The 18,784-nt window shown below is 38.4% G+C and overlaps 1 protein-coding gene across 1 annotated transcript in view; it reads left to right on the forward strand.

Annotated features, from left to right (window-relative positions):
* The window catches only part of DCDC1 (doublecortin domain containing 1), a 456,279-nt gene that overhangs the window by 243,874 nt on the left and 193,621 nt on the right, over positions 1–18,784 (forward strand). The window contains exons 11-13 of the mRNA XM_067749533.1: positions 11,651–11,752; positions 14,900–15,063; positions 18,119–18,244. Coding sequence (XP_067605634.1) covers positions 11,651–11,752; positions 14,900–15,063; positions 18,119–18,244 — 392 coding nt within the window. The remainder of the gene's footprint in view (positions 1–11,650; positions 11,753–14,899; positions 15,064–18,118; positions 18,245–18,784) is intronic.

Below are 18,784 nucleotides of genomic sequence, written 5' to 3' on the forward strand. Positions count from 1 at the left end.
CATCACCCTCAGCCTTATGAGAACATCTGCTACAGCCATGGCTCAGTGACTTCTGCCTTCCCAGTCCTGTCCTTTCGCTGCAACTCCTCTTCCTCTTCATCCCCATGGAGATGCTGTCAGAAATGTGAGCGTTTCCCTGGGAGAGCAGGAAAGAAAGGATTGATAGGAAAGGCTATTAGCAAATCTGTAGGGGATGGTGGGTGGAAAAACTAGTAGGAAGGTGGGTGATCTGACAGGCAATTGATGAGCAAGAGTGTGGGATGTGTGAGTAGGTGGAAGAAAGCACGGGGGAATGAGCAGAAGATGGGTACAGGGAAGTCCTTTTACTGGAATTAGTAGTGCTTTTCACGCACAATTGGTCAGTGATGCTTTGTGGGTTATCTTCCATTTGCTGCCAGTAGAGGCAGATCCAGTTTCTCTGGGACCTAGATCTTGTAAAATTGGGGGGAGAGGAGCCTCTTTAAAATTAGGCCTGAAAGTGACTATTTATTTAGAATGAGAAAATAAATCACAACAAATTAATGGAGACTTGGAGATTCAGATTCTTCCGTGATGTTTTAAGGTAACTTATCAGACATTCTTACATAGAAATACTCTGATTACTACCTGGCTTCCCCTCCCCACCTATTGATGCTTTACAGCTTCCAGCACTCTCAACTTTTAGCATTCTCAGGAGCTAGAGCAAGTTAAGGGTCCTGAGGCTTAATGTCCACTAACTTTACATGAATCCACTCTGGCTGTGAGCAAGGGAACTATGGTGGAATTTAGTAACCTGGATAAAAACAAGATTCAGAGGGCCGTGATTTGGAGATGTTTTTAGCATTTCTGTTTTTATATTGCTTGGTTATAGTGTTCTCTCCTAGCATATAGAAATTTAAGTTTTTAAAAAGGGATAATTCAGAGATTTACTTTTAAAGAATGTCTTTGTCCAGCATCTAGTTCATCCTCTAGGTAGTATGTATCTAACAATTTTTATTCTTCCAATTACAGAATAAAGAAAAATTTAAGTGAATAGTCCAATAAACCCATACATTATTAAACACATATGTCTACAAGGCACTGTGCTTGGTACAGTGGGAAGAGGCAGAGAAGCCTGCAACGCCTTTTTGGCCCAAGGCTGATTATTTAATTTGAACAATATGACACCTCCTTTTGAAGACAATAAAACTAATGTGTAGGTCTTCTCAGCTTTTTACTACAATTTCATTTTAGTTTACGGGCTTGTTTGTATTTAGAAAATGGGCTAATTTCGTTGATAACAGAAAAGATGCTAATTTTTATCTGTAATACCTTCCTGGCCTTTCCTGTGCTTTGGAGACTTGAATTTGCTCTACCAAAGGCACAACGACACCATGAAACCATCTGAGATTTGTATTCTATTTTGTGACCATTTTAAAAAAGTTTTTAAGTTTTCTAACCATATATATCCATATGTAAAGTTTTCTAACCATATATAAAATTTAATAGGAAGTTTATTTAAATATTTAGGAGTCTATGGAACAATTAAATGAATTAAAGAGACAACTGAGGTCAAGTGGCGAGACTTTTTTGGGGGGGGGGTATGGTGTCATCACTGTTCTGCATGCATATTATGTTCTTATTTCCATTGTACATTCCTTGGTCCTTGTCTTTCTGTTTAACCACTTTTCCCATATATGTATTTACAATCTCTAAGCTTCTCTGTTATTTCACCTACATTATTTGAGTAAACAGTGGGACAACAAATTTAGGATATGCTCTAAGTACAAGTAGTAAAACATACCAACTTAAAACTTCATTTTCAAAGGAATTGTTTCTAGAGTAGTAAAACTGGAATATTCAATGTTATTGTTGTGACTTCAAGAACATATATTAAATGTTGGACAAAATGTGATGGAGATAATCAGTTTTCATATGTAGATTTTGCCAAGGCAAATGTTGGACTGTCCATTTTAAAGGCAAGTAAACCTTAGATCCCATGAATGCCTGCTAACATCTCATGGGATAGCTGTTAGCAGTAGGCACTGAAATATCTCACCTACCCTTCTTTCCAGTGCTCTTTTCCATCTTGCCTTCTTTTCTTTTCTTTCTTTTTTCATTTTTTTGGTGGCCTGTTGGGGGGTGGGGGAATGCCAGTGTATTCACCCCACCCTATTTCCTGACAGACATCTGCAGCCAGGTGTAAATCTCTCTTTGCAGGAAGATACAATATTCCCTTCCTAGACCCAATGAAGAGAAAAACTGAAAAACTGAAAAACTGTGTCTGTATCAAAATCAGGGAAGAGCAATTGGTTGGGCGGGGCATAATCTCCCATGCAGAGCCGTTGTAATGAGACAGGCTTTCCCTGTGCAGTCCTGACAGTCTTGAAGGTGCCCAGGGAATTGCCAGGTGGGCAGTCAGCAGGGAAAGTCCACAGGCCAGAGCTGGATTACTGTCCTAGCAGTTATGCAGACTAAATGCAATCACTGAACCTTACTGCTGCAGGCACACTCTCTCTCTCAGGGAGACTGTCCTTCTCCATAGCAGTTAATTTGTCTTTACCTCTCAATTAGCTTTTTCACAGAGTGTTTGAGATGCTCAAGTCACTGAGATTCTCTTCTTGCATATGCTCCTGTCCCCTGGATTACCCACTGACATCTATGTTAGCTCGACTCACCATGAATATTATCAAGCATTAACTCATCATTTGAACATAGAAATGAATGCAGATTTTCTAGTAAGTGCAAATGAGGTGATGCATCTATTCCTACTTCAGATTCTACCTACAGCATTGATAATGTTTTATGATAAAAAATGGATTTTTAAAAAAATGAAAATGTATTGTTCTAGGCAATAAACTTTTGCATAGGTTTTAGTTACTCAGAGTATCTATTCATATTAGGGGAAAAAATTACCTTCCCAGGCAAATTTGATATATAAAAAAGAAACCGAATAGCATTAAAAACATATACTCTATTGTAAGATGAGAATATGATCTCTGAGGCTGAGAATTGGGGAAGTCTGATGATTTGGCTCATATTTAATCGTATAGTATTCTTTTCCCTAGTAAAATAAAATTGGGGGGATGTGGCTATGCTTTTCTCATCAAAAAAGCCCTTACTTTCCTTGAGAAGAAATATATTGAGCCCAGGAACTTCGAAACACCTTTATTTACCAAAATCTGGTATATAATGTTCAGCTACTGACAGGACCCACATACCTGATATTGATATTTTAATCCCAATTAATTAGAATTTTAGGCACAAAATTAATTTAGACAAAGTGAAAAATCTTTGTTCCACTTCTCCTTGAAATATTCTCATTTATAAAGGGCTTTTTTTTTTTTTTTCGCGGTACGCGGGCCTGTCACCGTTGCGGCCTCTCCCGTTGCGGAGCACAGGCTCCGGACGCGCAGGCCCAGCGGCCACGGCCCACAGGCCCAGCCGTTCTGCGGCATGCGGGATCCTCCCGGACCGGGGCACGAATCCGTGTCCCCTGCATCGGCAGGCGGATTCTTAACCACTGCACCACCAGTGAAGCCCCAAATGTTGGCTTCTTTAATCTTCATTGGCTTTTAAAAGTTGTAAAAGTAATATATACAGTACTTTATTAAATTCAAGTAATGCACAAGATATGCAGCAAAATGAAAAAGGCCCTGTTGGCTCCATTGCTATTTCCTAGAGCCGTGTTGTCAAGCAAATATGGTAGGTCCTGGGCTTCCCTGGTGGTGCAGTGGTTGAGAGTCCGCCTGCCGATGCAGGGGACATGGGTTCGTGCCCCGGTCCGGGAGGATCCCGCATGCCGCAGAACGGCTGGGCCCGTGGGCCGTGGCCGCTGGGCCTGCGCGTCCGGAGCCTGTGCTCCGCAACGGGAGAGGCCGCAACGGTGACAGGCCCGCGTACCGCGGAAAAAAAAAAAAAAAAAAAGAACCCACCTGCCAATGCAGGGGACAGGAGTTCGAGCCCTGGTCCAGGAAGATCCCACATGCACAGAGGAACTAAGCCCGTGTGCCACAACTACTGAGCCTGCACTCATAGGGCCCGCGAGCCACAACGAATGAGCCTGTGTGCCACACCTACTGAAGCCCACGTGACTAGAGCCCGTGCTCTGCAACAAGAGAAGCCACCGCAATGAGAAACCCGCGCACCGCAACAAAGAGTAGCCCCCGCTCGCCGCAACTAGAGAAGAGCCCGCGCACAGCAACGAAGACTCAACACAGCCAAAAAAAAAAAAAAAAATTAATTAAAAATTAAAAAAAGAAAAAGAAATTACTTGGCTTAGAACATCGGGCAAACACATTTACCTTGCCACTATCTTCTATATAATTTTAAACATTTTCATGTAATGACTTTAGCGAGAATTGTAATTGGATACAAAGAGATTATTTTTTGCAGCATCATGCACCTTGTTTTAGAAATTTTACTTTGTCAGAAATGGGGTTGGGGAGAAGCCCTTTAAAAAAATTATGACAAAGCAGTGAAATGTGACTTTAAATGCTTAAAGGAAAAGAACACAGGCCCACTCCCAGGGTAACTGTGAAGCTGATGAGGGCATCTTGCAGACCTCTCCATCCTTGGCCCCCCGTGGCCTTTCCTCCATACCCAACTCCAACCCCCCAGTTCAGGCTGTCAGGTACCATCCTTACTTCAGGAAAAAGGCATACCATACTTTCTTTCACGCTAAGACAGTATGAAACCTTTCTTTTTCTTGGATCAAAGTTTTTCTTGGAATGCCCTGTGTAAAGTAAATGAAAGTAGGATGTACCCCTTTTGAAGCCAGGTTGGTGGTTTTCCCCACAGACTCACTCATCAGGTTTGATCTCCCACTTTGGACCACAGCTCCCCACTCTCACTCCCCTATCCACCAGCCCTACCCCAGGCCCTCTGAGGAATTCCAGAAAGCCAAGATTGAAAATCCTAGCCTCAAAGATCAATAACCAGTAAGGTCAAATATTATTTTCTCTCATAGAGCTGTGGTATTTCAGTTGTGACAAAAGAGTATCCCTCCAACTGGAATTTCAGCTAGTATTGGAAAGTTGATGTGAGTGGTATTTTGGGGTCAGAGTCTTTTAGCCCACTCCTAAAATCCTACACCATTGGCAGTCACCCACTTTATATCTTCTAAATGGTGGGCTGTGCTGCAACTTACAGAGGATATCTAAAATGTCTCTTTTAAAATAAATTATTTTCTTAAATATACCTTTTCTGGGCTTTAAAACAGTGTTATTTGATTTTTGATTCAGGTCCCACTTAGACTGGTGAAGTTTAACAGTGAAATAACTTGTCTTCACATAAGTGCATTTTTATTTCTTGGGACAAATGTACTGTCTCCTTACCTGTTAAGTACAGTTTAAAGATATCTCTGTTAGGCATTAAAACACATTTTCCTATATGCAGTATAAACATACTAATTCATTATTAACTTTTCATTGCCTGAATCTCATAATTTTAATATTTGCTTTGTGATTATCTTCTTATCTGAATATTAAAATTAGACATGTTTACAGTTTGATTTATAGTATATTATACATTTGAGAAGATATAGAAAATGTGGACATTCTATAAACTATCTCACAAGTCTGTAACAATAAAAAAAGTAATAGCACATTTATTTGATTTAATGTACATACAATGTTAGTTCACTTAGAGTGAATTTTCTATCTCTAAAGATTACTTTGAGTTCTGATTGGATAGATTTTTTTTCATGGCTAATTAGCTTCTCACATAAGAAAATATTCCATTTTAATTTTCATGTTCTTTGACTTAGGTAAAAAACTTCTATAAATTACTTTTCTATACCTTTAAAATTTTTCATATTGTAGGATCTCTAATCTTAGATATGAGTAAATTTTGATGTTTGTAATTTAAAACATCATAGGGCATTATGCTAAGTGAAATAAGTCAGACAGAGAAAGACAAATACTGTATGATATCACTCATATGTGGAGTCTAAGAAAGCCGACCTTGTAGAAACAGAGACTAGGATGGTAGGTACTAGGGGTTGAGGTGGGGCTGGAGGTGGGAATGGGGAGATATTGGTCCAAAGGTATGAACTTTCAGTCAGAGGATGAATAAGTTCTGGGGATACAATGCTGAAGACTGTGATTTAGTTACTAATATGTATTATTTACTTGAAAGTTTTAAAGAGGGTAGATCTTAAATATTCTTACCACAAAAAGAAATGGTAATTATGTGATGTGATGGAGGTGTTAGCAGACCCTGGTAATCATTTAGAAATATGTATCAAATCAACACGTTGTGCACAAACCTACATGTTATATGATAGTTATATCTCAATAAAGCTGGAAAAAAATCAGAGGACTTGATTTCTAAAGATCTTGCTGCCCCTTATGAGTAGATTTGCACTAGGCAAGTCACTTAACCTCTCTGAGACTCACCTATAAAATCCAGTTGCTTTGAGTATTGAGTGCTTTAAAGGTGTGAGCACTCTACACTGCAAATCACTGTGCACGTGTGTAGTGGATGCCATGCCACACTACCTGGATTCCCTCTTCAGGACTGAGATAACCACCCCCCACCTCCAGCTGCCACACCTACATTCTTCTCGGACAGTTGCCCTTGGTGTGAAGTTGCTGCTTCTCCAAAGATTAGGCCCCCATCCTGAGGGCAGTCTGCATCCAATATTTGATTGGTGGGCAGTGCAAAGCCATGCTCCCTGGCCTCAATTCTGGACAACTCTGAGGGGCCATCCCAGGTCTAGAGCTCCCACCAGAGGCCTCTGTTGCAACTACATCACAGTTTACCTTCTCCCTCTGCCCACTCCTGTTTCCTCACTCCCCTCACCTGTGTTGTACCTGAGAACGCTCCGCAGGAAACTTCCCGCAGGTAAATTTTGGTCTCAGAGTCTGTTTCCTGGGGACCCTAATCCAAGACAACATGTAAGCTAACCTTTTCCCAACTTATTTAATTATTTCACCTGAAGTATGCCAAATAGTTTTGTGGGGCTATTTTATATTCCTTTCCTTCACCAGACCTCTAGTAGTAAATCCTGTTACCGTACAGCCTCCCAACTTTTGGCAACACACTGCGGTGTCATTTTCCTATTATTGCCTCTTGACAGCATCGCCTCCTGAGGCATTTTGAAGCTTAGGTGTTTGGCCTTCCACTCACGCACAGAAGAGCTTCCTGGGTGGTCTGTCCAGCCGTTATAGAGAGTTTGGGAACCTGCTGGTCCCCGACAGCTAGCTCTTAACCAGACTCATAGCATTAAAGGCCGATAATGGCACTGAACTAGGCCTTATACAAGTCCTTAAATAGGTGTCATAAATGATGCCAGACAAACTGGTCAAAGAACCACATCCTATTCAAGTCATCTTCCCCCCGCGTGGTTTACATTTTGGTCACTGCCTCTATAAAATCTTCACAGTAAATACAGTTCTTTTGATAGTTTGTAAACATTTTTGTGCCTTCACAGAAACTACGTATGAAGTTATACTTAGGTTGATTTATTTACATCCATAGATGCAGACATCACGGTCCAGAAATATTAGCCTAGCTACAAATTTTATTTCCCAACCCCACTAATGAACAAATTACTCTGGAATGAATGAAAGAAATTGACCATTTATAACCAAGTCCATTGTTAATACTCTGTTCTGAGCCACAGTCATTCACCCTTCGGATAACTTTTGCTCCCTGCAGTCTACTCTCCACCCAGCAGCCCCGATGCTCCTTTTAAGTCAGATCCTGTTACTGCTCTGTTCCAGTCTCTCCAAGGATCCCCCATTTTGCTGCCCACCCCTTAACCCTCTGATTTCACGTTACTTACCCTTCTTCTCTCTCACTCTGCTCCCATCACACCAGCCTGCTTGTAGTTCCTGGAACGTACTGGGCACGTTCCTGCCTTAGTTTCTTTGCTCTAGCCTCTCCCTCTGCCTCCAGTGCTCTTCTGCCAGCTATCTGCTTGGCTGACTCTCTCACCTCCAAGTCTTTACTCAAATCTTTCCTCTCTTGAAAGCCTTTTCTGATCACCTGCTTCATATGGCGACCACCACCCATCCCACTCATTGATCCTAGGCCCTATATCCCTTCTCTGCTATATTTCTTCCTCTTTACATGGCACTTACCACCTTCTAACTTCCTCCAAGGTGCGTTTACCATGATACCCACGTACCTAAGTTTCAAGGCCCCTTTCCTGCTTAGGCCCCTTCCAAAACCCTGGGAGAGGCCCTAGCAATGTGTTCACATGGCCACATGTTTCTGTAAAATTTGCAAATATAATATATTTTAACTACAATTGACTGAGAGCATTGTCTGTTTCCACTCCAACTTCCTCTCTGTCAAGTTTTCCCTTGCACCAGCTGGAGCTGAAGTGGTTGCAGGCATTTTTGAGGTCTGGCTAAGGGGAAGTTGAGTTGAGGATACATTTAGTTTGAGCATTGTGGGATGTAATTACTGGTGTGCAGTCATTTCCCTGTATCGTAGTTCAGTTAGGGCTAAGCCACCCTGGTATGGGAAGAGCTTCTAGGAAGATGGCTACTACCTGCTGGCCATAGAGTGTATTGCTTTTTGACTGTGGACTAGAGTGCCTGTCACCAAAAGTATATGGGTGGTGGAGGAAAAACATAGTGTGAAATTAACAAAGTCAAGTAACTTGTAGAAAATCCTTCCACATTTTACAGCTCATATTTTAAAGTAAACTATCAAGCTTTTCCCAAAGTTGACATCAGTCCTAAAAATTTTTATGAAATGACCCACCAAGTTGTGTAGTTGAGAGAAATTTTTCTAATCAATAATAGAAATTTTTTGATTAACCAGGCAAGAGGGAAGATGGAATTATATTCCTATTCTCCTTATAGAAAATGTTACAAGATTACCAAATAAAGAGGTGATTGAAGACAATTCAGCCAAAAAATGTGCATTGGATAGTAAATTAATGAAAATATTTTGTGACTTTTTCTGGATTTTGTCATGTTTTTTGCTATGTGTGAGCTTTTTAATATGTGTAAATTATTGTAATTTCTCATTTTAAATAAATATTTTGTATCTAGTTTTCCATTTGTAATTTTGCATTTTTTTTTTTGTTAATGAAGGCCCACCAAGTTGTATAAACTTCAGACCTCACAGACCTGGATGTATCCTGACCTTGCTATATGATTTACTTACTTGTTCTGTCAGGAATCTTAGTTCACTGGTATATCTTAAGCACTTGAGCAGTGGATGGCACATAGTAGGCACTCAATAAATATTTGTTGAATGAAGAATTGATTAACAACATTACAGTGAAACATTGGTGTTAACCTAATTTAATTCTGCTGAAGAAAAGTCATTGTTGACATGAAGGAAAGTAAAAAGACTGCAGTTCATGGGAAACTCCTCCTAGAAACTCTGTACTTTGTGTAACTAAGGGCATAGAAGTAAATTCCTATTTATAGGTATTTTTTTCAATAGTCATTAGCTACAATGTTTTTGAAAGGATCTGGATCCCCCCCTTTTTTTTCTTTTAGATTCTATTGCATTACTCCTCAGCTAGGGACTCAAGACTAGCCTTTAGCTGGCTTTTTGTATCACCCTACTTCAAGGGTGAGAATTTAGTTTTAGAACTATAAGGAGGTAATGGCATGCAGATAGCCACTAGGAAGCAGTTGGTTTTTCTTAAGCCAAGGGTTAGGCAGCAGGAAAATAAAGGTAGACTATTTTTTATTTTCCTATATAAACTCTGTTTAGAGAGCTATCTTTGTTTAGACATTGGACAATAGAAATAGAAATACTTCTCATGCAAAGGAAGAAAAAAATAGAATACTTAGATTAAAAAAAAATGGTCATAGTGATACAGACCTTGAAAATAGGAGCTGAGCCTTAAGAAAAGCAGAATGTCCTAGAATTTCGGCTTGGGGAATTTTTACTTTTGTAGAAATACAGAAAAAAAAACATTATATGAATGACTAGTGGAGGGCAGATTTCTTTCACTTAAACACCTAAACCTTTACTTAAACAATAAAGCACCTCTTTTTTCCTTATGCCCTCATAGGGCTTTTAGAGGCCAGAGCCTTTTTTTTTTTTCTTGAGAACACTCTTTTCTGGACATAGAAGGGAAGGCTTATTAACAGTAGTGAAGAAGGCAGTAAGCTAATGAAGGTCTTAGGTGTTGTCCAGGTCCTATTTGCTTTCTCAGTTTGACAGCACTCACACAGCTATTTTCTAGAATATAATTCGCTGCACTCCAGTTCCACATCTAGCACGTCTTGACAAAGGAACATCAATAAGTTCTCCAAACCGAGGCTTTGTCAACACTAACCTTGCAGAATGCGATCCGCCTAGAATTGTGAACCTAATTGCTAAATGGCTCTGTTGTTTAAGAGGGCCCTGAAGAGATCGTTGGGACAGTAAGCTTCTCCTCCCACATTATTTCCCATAGGTTTGTAGGCAACAGTTGGGTTTACAAAGTTCCTGGCTAAAGTAGAGAGATTTCTTGCTCAGAATTGTATCTTTTCTCAGAAAAGAGGTTTAAAAAATCCCCTTTAGCAAAAGCTACTGTAGAGTGTGGAGCATCAATGCTCCAAGGCTGACAGCTGTACCATCTCCACTAGGCTGTCAGTACCATGAAAAGCACAGAGTGGAGAAAATCCCACCGTTCTTAAACATTGTTACTCTTTTTTTAAACCTTTTTTTTTTTTTTTTTTTTTTTGCCTAAAGCCTGAGGAAGTGCTATTGAAGCACATTATTTCCTAAACCAGGTTAGGACTAATTAAATAACTCTCAAACTGTCTCAAAAGTAAAACAGATGGTTTTCTTTCTTATATTTAAATAAAATATTCTCCCAAATTATCTTCTCTGGAGATAGCACTAGAAATAAATAAAATGGTTACTCTGATGTGATAGGTCTATCAGAAAGGGAAGAAAAGAACTTTTGAGAAAAAAATACAGTAAAAAGCAAGGATTTACGTTACTCATCAAGCCTCTATCGGCCTGCGTTCTCTCTTGCCTGGTGAATGACGCACCCCATGTGGGCCCTCAGCATGGTCAGAGGACGGTGTTCACTCTAGTGGAGGCTTCCTTTGGGACTGGTTTATTTGGATACCTTTGACCAGAACATTAGCTAGCATTTTCTTTTTCCAGATGAGCATTGCATAATGCAATGTTCTGAATTTTATCTCTGTTCTCAGCAACTTGTTGCTTATATGCACTTAAAATGGATGGTTTTCATTGTACCTTTATGCAATACGTTTGTCAGGTTGGATTTCCTTTCAGTGAGTCAAAAGATGAGCTGAACACTGATATATTTTAAATATAAATTAAACATTCCTTACATAATTGATGGCTTTATGTTCTTCAAAAAGAATGACATGAGCTAGTTAATTGGTTGCTAGCTGACCTTTCCCTGACGCTTGCCCCATGTAAGCATTCGGTGTAGTCAGTGATTCCTCCTTTAATGTCTGTGTTTCCTTCTATTTTAAGATTGCAGGGAATGACAGTCAGGTTAAGGACACTGAAACCAAAAGGAGAATCAAGGGACTTCCTTTATGCTATTCTAGTCCTGTTGCTTTTCATTGCCAATTACTCGCATGTGCTCATACCGGCCGTCTTTGCTTTACACAGTTAACCATATGCGTGAGTTTCAGTCGGCACTGTACTGTGCAAAATCAGGACTGCTTGTGTTTATATATGTATTTATATGTATGTATATGTGTGCGTGTATTTATTTTTAATTTTGAATGTGCTTATTTTTCAGATATTTGAAAATGGTAAAGACACTGGAGAGATCTCTGTTTGTATCAGTGAAAAAGATCTGGGGCCCAATAGCCCAATTCAAACTGGCTATATGATGGAAAGAGTGAGTTTACTGACTATTCATTTATGACTGTGAGCACCTTCCAAGTTACTTGTAGTTAATTTAGACAATTACATTTTTAAAGTTGTTCAGAAAAGATGAATCGTTTGCTGATCTGTAAAGATGTATAGTTTCAAGCTTGACTCCTGGATTCCGGAGGTTCTCAGCTTTAGTATAGTATTAACTCCTGACCTCTTACTTAATAGCATCTTAATCTTCATTATGCTTTTATTTGAAAATCTGTCTACACTGGACTCTGGAATTGACCTCTTGTTTACACATTGAAAAGAAGTGACATGATTTCCAGTGGAGGGTGTGTTCTGCGTCTAGGGTATTTCCAAGCCCTAGACCCTGAGCAACTAACACACAGCCTTGGTCTTCTCCTGTGCTCGTTGTGAGCAAGTCCAGATGGTTTATCTTAGGCATTCTTACCTTTTCCTATTTTCCAGACAATTGGGATGTTTCTCAAGCAGAACCAATATGTTCAGGGTCTTTATTTTGGGTCTTTGTCTTGCATGAAAGACCACTGAATACCCTGTTGTTTACAAATTGGGGTTATTCGCCTGAGCGCACACCAGTGTTTTGGGCTCTGTTACTTGACCTTTGTTCAGAAACTTGCTCCGTTTTTCCCCCCTTCGGTTCAGTACCCTCAGACTTACCTCTCCCTGGTGGTATCCATTACCTGGACTTCACAGTCAGTCACAAAAGCTGATCATCCGATCACTAGCTGAGCTCAGAAGAGATGGGAAGTGCTACCTTGATTGATTAGAGAGGGAATGATAAAGAGCCTTGGCTGGTTTTCTTTTACCATCACATCCCTGACTATACACATCACCATGATACAGAAGGCTTCCTAGAATGCTCTACCTGTAAATTCCTCTTTTCCACATTAGAATATTGTCCTTTTTGGTTCATATAAAAAATTGAAGATGGAATTTATGTTAGATTACACAGGAAGATATTATTCTGTAGAAAGCTTTTGTTGGCTAATGGCACACTGAAATTGATCTGTGGTTTGCATCTCTATGCAAGAAAATCGGGGGAAAACCTTTAACTAGGGGCATTATAAAGCTTTTTGGGAGAGCCCTTGTGACACCCAAAGACGACTGTTCCCTTGGTGCACACTTGTCTCAATCACTAGCCTAAGATGTTTCACACTCTTCTCAGGTCCCTGAACAAATTCTTATCCTATAAAGGCCTGGTGATGACAACTTTAAAGATAAATGGGTGAAGATTATCACTGTTTTTGGTCACTATAGCCCAGCCCTCACCAATGACCTAGAGATGAAAGACATTGAGGCCTTACCTCCTGTAGGCTGTCGCATGCTCATCTTTGAACACCTAAAATGCAGTGTGTTGCCAAGTTGAGAAAATAGAGATTGCAATGCAACTCCTGTGAAAGTGAATTTGGCTAAGTGGTCAGGTGTTCACATCCCTTCTACCACACACTCCTGTTCTTTGTGTGCTTATTTCTCTCCTGGATCAGGCCTTAAATTTTTTATATCTTCTCCCTTTACAAAAAAGGAGATGCCTATAAAGCAAAATCACTGTGATTTAAAAAATGATCAACATTACTTGTTTTCTGCAATAATAGCAAAGCCACAAAAAATAAGCTCAAGGGCTGAGACCACACAGAAATAAATGTAGGGCTTTATAAATACAGTCCATGGATTTCAAACCTTTTTGTGGTTCCAGTGAAAAAACAAAACACAGATTTTTACTATTCTAACACGTTGCCTATTATATTCCTAAAGAGAATAGTAATCATTATTTTTAACTCAAAGGACTTGGCTATGCTGGATGAAAAGTATTAACTTTAATGAAGGGAAAGATGTATCATCATTTTCAGCCCTTCTGATGCTCAAGGCTAAAATATCTGGTCAGTGCAGAGCTGATAGAAACAACATAAAGCTGATGAAGTTGGAGATAAGATTATTTATCCCTAATTAGGGCAAAGCCTAAGCCTTAAGCCTTCTATAGATATAGTTGCTGGTCATAGAAAATATTTTACTCGGTAAAGAGTTTACAGCCAATAGGTGAGGAAACGAGATATATGACAGGCTTGCACCTTTCCTTTTCTCTGGGCCTCGGCATTTAGCACGTCTCAATATACCTTCAATGGGAATTAATAGAAGGAGCAAAAAAGGCACCCTGAACAGCAGCTAGGCAAGAAAAGGCTACAACTATATCCACATCCCTGCCGAGATTACAGAGTAACAAGAAATTGAGAGACACAAGAACTGACAAGGCAGAGAAGAAAAGGAAGCCTGTGACAGAAGGCTGGGGGGAAAACAGAGTGATGGATAGTTGGGGCACAGAGCGGGAAAGAGCAGAGGCCTAAACACTCAAAGGTGACAGATAATGATGAAAAATATCTTTTAAAAGTCCATGTGCAACACGGTTCAGCCGGATTTACTTTTATTTGAAATATGCCTTCAGTTAGAAATATCTTGATAATTTAGAGATTCTAAGTATAAGAAGCAAACACAGACAATGCTATTATTTAACATATTAAATGATAGCATTTCATACTTCACACTTCGATTACATCTTATTTAAAACTTGAAAACATCCACTATTGAAGCCGCTCGCAAGCTTCTGCAGAGCTCTTAATTAATACATCCAGGAAGAGGTCTTCTAAGTGAATTGGCTGGCGTAAGCCGGAAAGTCATGTTTATTTTTGCAGTCCTGTCAGTGGTGGATTGTTCCACCGTTGGTTACCTGAGGTTAGTCTCGGTGATGGGAGATTGCTGATTGTAAAACTTGAACGTACCCTGGAAGGACCCAACAGAATGTGTAGCTCAGACAAGAAAAGCATAACCCTTATCAAAGAGGACCGGTACCGTGTGTAGAAGCTAAATGCTCTTTCTGTAAGACTGTCACATCTGCTTTCCGTCCCCGTGCCAAGGGGTCAGAGCTCAATCACGAGCCTGTGGCACCCCCTGCTGGTTAAAAGCCCATGCTCATTTTGTTACTTTACACCGAGCTAAACATTGCCATCATTTCACACTTCTTTTAACATTCTGTATGAATTTAATTATCATTTGTTTGGACTTCATCTGTTACGGAGTAGAGACAGTTTATCACAGGTGTTCACATTTTACGTTATTTCTTTTTCTTCTTCATTTCCACACCCCTCCCCACCACCAGTTACTTTTCAAGATTCATCGAAGACTTCAAGGTTCTTCCATCAACCCACCAGGCCTCAATTTTTCTTCAATCCGGCTTTTCGACGAGTACGGTCAAGAAATTAAGAATCCACTTTCGCTGAAGAATGAGCAAAAAATTTGGGTCTCTTATGGTAAAGCATACAGGTAGGAGCAAGGTGTTTATTCTCAATCTTTCTGGGACAAGCTAATTTAAAAGGAGAGTTGAGAAGCCAAGTAGCACCCTTTATAAAAAAAACTTATTTTGAATTCCAATAAAATTCCAGGGGCATTTTTTTTTTGTGAGGCAGTATTGTTTGTGGGATATGACATCTCTCTCTCTCTTTCCCCCACCCCCCTGACTTTCTGTCTTAATGCCTTGTCATAGTTCTTGAAGTCTGCCTGTCAGCACAGCAAGTGGGATTTGTTCATGTCTGAGTAGTCACCTTAATGATAGCAGATGGAAACGCCACGGGGGCCCAAGCCCATCACACTGTCATTGTCGCACACTGCCCTGACCTGCTTCCACTCCTCTATTTTTTTGTCCCTTTTTAAAGGAGAAATGGATGGTAATTGAAAAGGATCTTAAGCAAGATTTATGAAGCTGTAGACAACATGATTCCCCACTATCTCTCTATGTTTTCACAAATAAAGTCTTAACCTTTTAAGCTCCAATGACAGGACAGCCAAAGATAAATTGGTAAAGCTTGTAAACTCTATCCTATCAAAGTTATGTTCCTCAAAAGCACCTTACATTATCCCACAATAATTACTGGTTATTACTGAGCATTGTGTAAATTTTTGTAGATTGGTAAATTCCTGCATAAAATTATCTGTGTTCCCAAGAAAAGAAAAAGGCTTCAGTCTACAGGCACTGATGAGCCTGGCTGTTGTGTGGAATATCGTGGAAATTTATGCATATTTTGACAGGACACATCCAGATGAACTCTGAAGCTGCTTGTCAGGAAACTTAAACACACTTTTCTGTCTACTTTTAATCTTTTTGTTTTGTTTCATTTTTAGCTCTTTATCTGTAGAACAGAATAGGGGAAATATTGCTTGTAGAATATAATTGATTATACACTAATTTTAACAAAAATAGCATAGACAGAACTAGGAGATGATTAGATTTACTGTATATTCTAATAGTCAAAATTTCAAAGAGAACTAATCTACTCAGAAATCCATGCAGGTTTTGGGAGACATGGGTAGGATTTGTTGTGGGTAGCATATTACAAAATCTTTCATCTGTCCCATTAGAGTAAAATTAAAATGCTTACTAGTATCTTATGCTGTGTAATTTATAAAACTAAAAAAATATCTGTAAGGAATGGTGCTTCTTCTATAGGCAGATTTCAAAATATAATTTAATTACATTGTGAGAATTATTTTTACAATGATAAAAATAGCGATGAATTTTAAAGCGGCAAGAATTCTTGTATAATTTAGCAAGCTCTTCCAATTACAAGGAAAGGCTTTAATAAAATGTATCTAATAATTTCTTCTTAAATATCATTGTTAAAGTGAAAGCAGTGACTGACTAATTATGATGTTTTTAATGATGTTTGCTATAATACAGTATTTTAATATGATCAAACACTTGTTCTTGGTTAATTGGATCATATTTGTGAAGTAACAAAAATTACTAAGTATCTGGAATATTCTAAAATCAACTGAGGATTGTAGTTGGCGGAATTTATAAGTGTGTATATTTGTTTGTATATCATAGCTATTTTAATAGCATAATGTATTATTTTTTTCTGGTTTTGAATCCAATATGAGGCATTAGGGAACCATTATAGCATTTTGCTACTATTGAAACTTCTAAATTAATGTCAAAAAAGTTATTTCCATCTAGTTAAAATATATTGAGAAAAGGATAAAATTGAGAAAATGTGCAATATGTACTAAGTAAATGATATTCATTTTCAGGGAGTAATTCTAACATGTCTAATATATGTTGATATGGGGGGTAAGGTTACTCGTTTGCAAAAGATGATTTTGCCAATATCTCCTTCTATTTTGAGTCCTTTAATTGTTTTTCTCCCAATTTTTATTTTGAAAAATATCCTATCTACAGAAAATTTGATACAATGAAGATTTATATATCCTTCACCTAGGTTCAGCAATTTAAGGATTTTGCCATATTTGTTTTACCTCTCTTATGTCTCCTTTCTCTCTCTTTTGAACTGTTTGGAATTAATTCCACACAATCATGAAGTTTTACTCCTAAATGCTACAGGTCACATAACTGAAGAACAGGATGTTCTCTCTATCACCACAGTATAATATCTAACACAGTCAACAATAATATAATATTGTCTAATATGTAATCTATGTTCATACTACCCAAAATCTGCTTTAGAGCTTTTTTTGTAATCCAGTATCCAGATAAGCTTCATCTGTTGCATTTAGTTATTTTCTTTAGTTCTCTGTAATGTAGACTATTCCACCATCTTTTGTTTTATTCTTCATGACATTGGTTTTCTTTTTGAAGAGTTCAGGCACTTTTGTTGTAGAATGTCCCACATTCTAGACTTGTGTGAGTGTTTTCTCATGATTAGATTCAGTTTAAATATTTTTGGCAATACTACACAGGTGATGTGATTGAGTCCTATGATTCTAAAGTTGAAGAGCAAGTGTTTGTCACCAATTTCAAAAACAAAATGGCTCATAATTGACATAGTGGCCATTCTTTTTATTTAAGATCTGTTTTCCATTTGATTTTAATTCTCATATAATTAAATTAACTTAAAACAATGTACCTAACAGTATGTAATATGACAAATCAAATCAGCATAGTATTCAGTGAGCTCACAAAAAAAAAGTTGTTTGTAGCCAAATATGAAGGATTAATTTGATTATAAGCTCCAAAGATCACCATGGGTGTATTGCATTGTAGTTATACATGAAAAATGAACATTATAGGAATGACAGTTGGTTGTTTTTCTCAACTAAATACTTCGCTTTTATTATTGAAATTATTTTTAAAAATTACATGTGTTGCAACTATCCTTCACATATTATAAATCAAACAAATAAACTAAAATGTGCGTGTCAGGTATAAGTATAGGATACCAACAATAGTGCTGTGTAATAGGAAATTCACTTATTTCTGGATTTTATTAGACATGGATATGGTATGTTTTATTGTTTATATGTACTCAAATTTCAGTGTTTGTATAATTTTGCAGATAGATTTGATGTTTTTTCCATTTTTCAGATCTCCACTAAACCCTGTTTTGGGTTTGACCTTTGACCAGGTGACTGCATTTGCCAGAGGTGGCATTACAGTCGCATATAAAACCTTCTTGGATCCTAATGCTGTTCTGCTACTGGGATGTGACAGGTAAATTAACAAGTGTTCAGTTAAAGCAATCTGAATCACCTAACTCATTTTTCCCAGAGTGAGATTTAAACACTAAAAGTTGTTCTTTAAATCATCTTAAATAAGCAATTATTTAGTTTATTGACTTATTTCATGATATAATGAGCTAGTACTTAAAAGACTTATTAATTTTCCTTGAGTTTTAAAAAACATATGGGGCAATGAGCATAGTATACTTTCTGCTTTGCAAAGGTAATGATTTTATTTGAAATGTAAAAATTGTTTTTAGTGGATGTTTCTAAATTAATAGTTTTGAATGGAATAATTAAAATATTAATATGTTTTCTCATATGAGTGTTCATGTTTAAGCATCTCATTTGATGATGATAAATTGAAAACAAAAGCAATATGCTGGAGGCTTGGTGGCATAGTAAGAAGAGCAGGAGTTAGAAGATCTGGACACTGGGACTTCCCTGGTGGTCCAGTGGTTAAGACTCTGTGCTCCCAGTGCATGGGGACCGGGTTCGATCCCTGGTCAGGGAGCTAGATCCCGCGTGCCGC

The sequence above is a fragment of the Pseudorca crassidens genome, chromosome 9, assembly GCF_039906515.1.
Source record: "Pseudorca crassidens isolate mPseCra1 chromosome 9, mPseCra1.hap1, whole genome shotgun sequence".
Classification (NCBI taxonomy): domain Eukaryota; kingdom Metazoa; phylum Chordata; class Mammalia; order Artiodactyla; family Delphinidae; genus Pseudorca; species Pseudorca crassidens.